Source organism: Gekko japonicus, unplaced genomic scaffold, assembly GCF_001447785.1.
Source record: "Gekko japonicus isolate JY-2015 unplaced genomic scaffold, Gekko_japonicus_V1.1 scaffold1082, whole genome shotgun sequence".
Lineage (NCBI taxonomy): Eukaryota > Metazoa > Chordata > Lepidosauria > Squamata > Gekkonidae > Gekko > Gekko japonicus.
In genome coordinates, this window is record NW_015173155.1 from 536,390 (window position 1) to 539,151 (window position 2,762).

General features: G+C 59.5%; 1 protein-coding gene across 1 annotated transcript in view; it reads right to left on the reverse strand.

Annotated features, from left to right (window-relative positions):
• Positions 1 to 39: 39 nt before the first annotated feature.
• WRAP53 (WD repeat containing, antisense to TP53) overlaps positions 40 to 2,762 on the reverse strand; it is a 22,852-nt gene continuing 20,129 nt past the window's right edge. The window contains exons 10-11 of the mRNA XM_015422410.1: positions 2,103 to 2,246; positions 40 to 1,021 (exon numbers count right to left, since the gene is read on the reverse strand). Of these exons, the coding sequence (XP_015277896.1) occupies positions 829 to 1,021; positions 2,103 to 2,246 (337 nt within the window). The 3' untranslated portion in view covers positions 40 to 828. The remainder of the gene's footprint in view (positions 1,022 to 2,102; positions 2,247 to 2,762) is intronic.

The following is a 2,762-nucleotide window of genomic DNA, read 5'->3' on the forward strand; positions in this document are numbered from 1 at the left end:
CCCCCCGCCCTCCCTAAACCAGACTGTATCACGGTCCATCTGTCCAGCAAGCCAGTCAAATAAAAAAGGTTCACATAGCGGAGAAGAAAAGAGCCATTAAAAAAAACCCTGGAAGAACCAATTATCCTCCGATCTTTTTTGTTTTTGAAGGCGACACCCCTCCATCCATGTGGGGTCACACACATGTGGACGCACACACACACTCCCAGGGTGCCACGCACAGACCCAAAGTCACTGCCTCCCACACACACACAGAGCGCCCTCCAGTGGGGGCAAGCATCCGCACAGGGCTCAAGCCAGACAGAACCGATCTCAGCTGGGGGGTGGGGGGCTTCTGGAGGGCAAGTGGGGGGTGGCAACCGCATCTGCCCCTTTTGACCAGACCAGGAACGGTGTCAGGGGTGCTGCAAAGGCGGGAGACGGGAGACGCCAGTGGGGGAGGGAGCTGCAGTCTGCCCCACCCGGCACTGTTCCTCCAGGAATGCAACAGGAACGCCCTCCCCCCCAGTTTTCCCACTCCCGTCCTGGGGGGGGGGTGTCTGCATTTCACAACAGATATCCCCGCCCCCCCCTTTAAAACACCAACCCCCTAAATTGTGGTACTTCTCACAGACAACTTCCGCTTTCACACCTATCCTCATTCTTCGGAACAAACTTCACGAACACGCACACGCACGCACAAGCTCCATTCCCAGAGGCACTGGCCAAGCCCCGCTTGGGGCACTCACCCGCAGCACACGGCACTGCGCACGTCCCTGCCCCACCGACTCCCGAGGAGACCCTCGGCCGGTCTCGAGCCTCCACCGCCCCTTCCTTCGAAGCAGCCGGTCACAGGACAGTCTGGGGTGGACCGGCTCTGGCAGGCGAGGCACACAGCCACAGCAAGAGGGAGTTGCTCGCGGGGGCCTGGGGGGGATGGGGCAGGCGGACCCCTCCTCCCTCCTCCTCCTCGCTGTCCCAGGGATCAGGAAACGTGCGCTGGCCGGAAGCCGTGGCCAGCATCGGTAGGCTGGGGTGGAGGCTGAGAAAAGGGGGGGGCGAGGAGAAAGAACAGGGTCAGATGGGAAGGGAAGGCCGTCTTGCCCCCAACCCACGGAGTCCAGCCCCTCAAAAGGCACCCAACCACGCATCGAAGCCTCGGCACTCCTTTCCCCCGTGGCCAAGAGGAGGCCCAGGGCTAGACCGCCTCGCATTTACAGGCGGCCAAAAAGAGGGGTGCAATTTCCACATCAGGAGCGCCAGCCAGCGGTCACCTCGGCCAAAGACCCAAAGGGCTGGAGCTGAACTTGTCCTCTCGCTCAAGGCCGGCCTCCTTCTCATTCAGACAAAAACAGGTTGCTTGCCTGTAACTGGTGATCTTTGAGTGGTCCTCTGTGCAGTCACACCCATGGGATTATGCGCCTGCGCTGATTCGGGTGTGATGCACAGAGATCACGCGGAAGATCCAATGAGTCTCAGTGCCAGGAGGCAACGTCAGGGGAAGGCCTCGGCCTCTGTGCCCTGTTGTTCGCCGTCCAGAGGAACTGGCTGGCCACTGTGTGAGGCAGGATGCTGGACTAGATGGACCTTCCCTGGTCTGATCCAGCAGGACTTTTCTTGGGTTTTTATGAAGGCCTCGGCCTCTCTGCCCTGTTGTTGGCCTTCCAGAGGAACTGGTTGGCCCCTGTGTGAGACAGGAGGCTGGACTACATGGACCTTCCCTGGTCTGATCCAGCAGGGCTCTTCTGGTGTTCTTATCAGGGGAAGGCCTCAGCCTCTCTGCCCTGTTGTTGGCCCTCCAGAGGAACTGGTCGGCCACTGTGTGAGTTACAATTGCTGGACTAGATGGGCCCTCACTGGTCTGATCCAGCAGGACTCTTCTGATGCTTTTATGAAGGCCTCGGCCTCTCTGCCCTGTTCTTGGCCCTCCAGAGGAACCGGTCGGCCACTGTGAGAGACAGGATTGCTGGACTGGCTGGACCCTCACTGGTCTGATCCAGCAGGGCTCTTCTGATGTTCAGGCGCCTTTCCACAAGAGATCCAGTTCCCACCTCAGAGCCCTAACGTGTGAACCCCACAGCGATGCCCGCCAGAATGAGAGGCACCTCCCCCAGGGCTCGTACCTGATGCCGTTGACACAGTCCTGCAGCGCCCGGAACTGGAGGACCGGGGGCAGGACAGGGCGAGGGTCGCTGCTTGGAGGCTGGGAGGTGTCCCAGACGGTGATCAGTCCCTCTGTGTCTCCGCTCAGCAAGTACCTCCCGCTCCTGTGGAGGAAAGAGGAAGGGCTCTCCTGCAAGTCTGTCCCAGGAGAGGAAGTCACAGCCCCTCTGGAGACTGCCCTGGTCAGGCCACATCAGGAGTCCCGTATGCAGTTCTGGAGGCCTCACTTCAGAAAGGATGTGGGCAAAACCGAGAGGGTGCAGAAGAGAACGACGAGGGTGATCAGGGGTCTGGAGGCTGAGCCCTACGAGGAAAGGCTGAGGGCCCTGGGAATGTTCAGTTTGGAGAAGAGGAGACTGAGGGGGGACACGATTGCTCTCTTTGGGTATTCAAAGGGCTGTCATTTGGAGGAGGGCAAGGAGCTGTTCCAGTGGGCAGCAGAGGAGAGGACCCGAAGCAACGGGCTTCAATCACATGCAGAAAGGTATCGGCTGGATATTAGGAAACACTTTTTCACAGTCAGAGTGGTTCAGAGGTGGAATCAGCTGCCCTGGGAGGTGGTGGCGGCTACAAGCATGGACGGCTTCAAAAGGGAATTAGATAAGCATATGGAGCAGAGG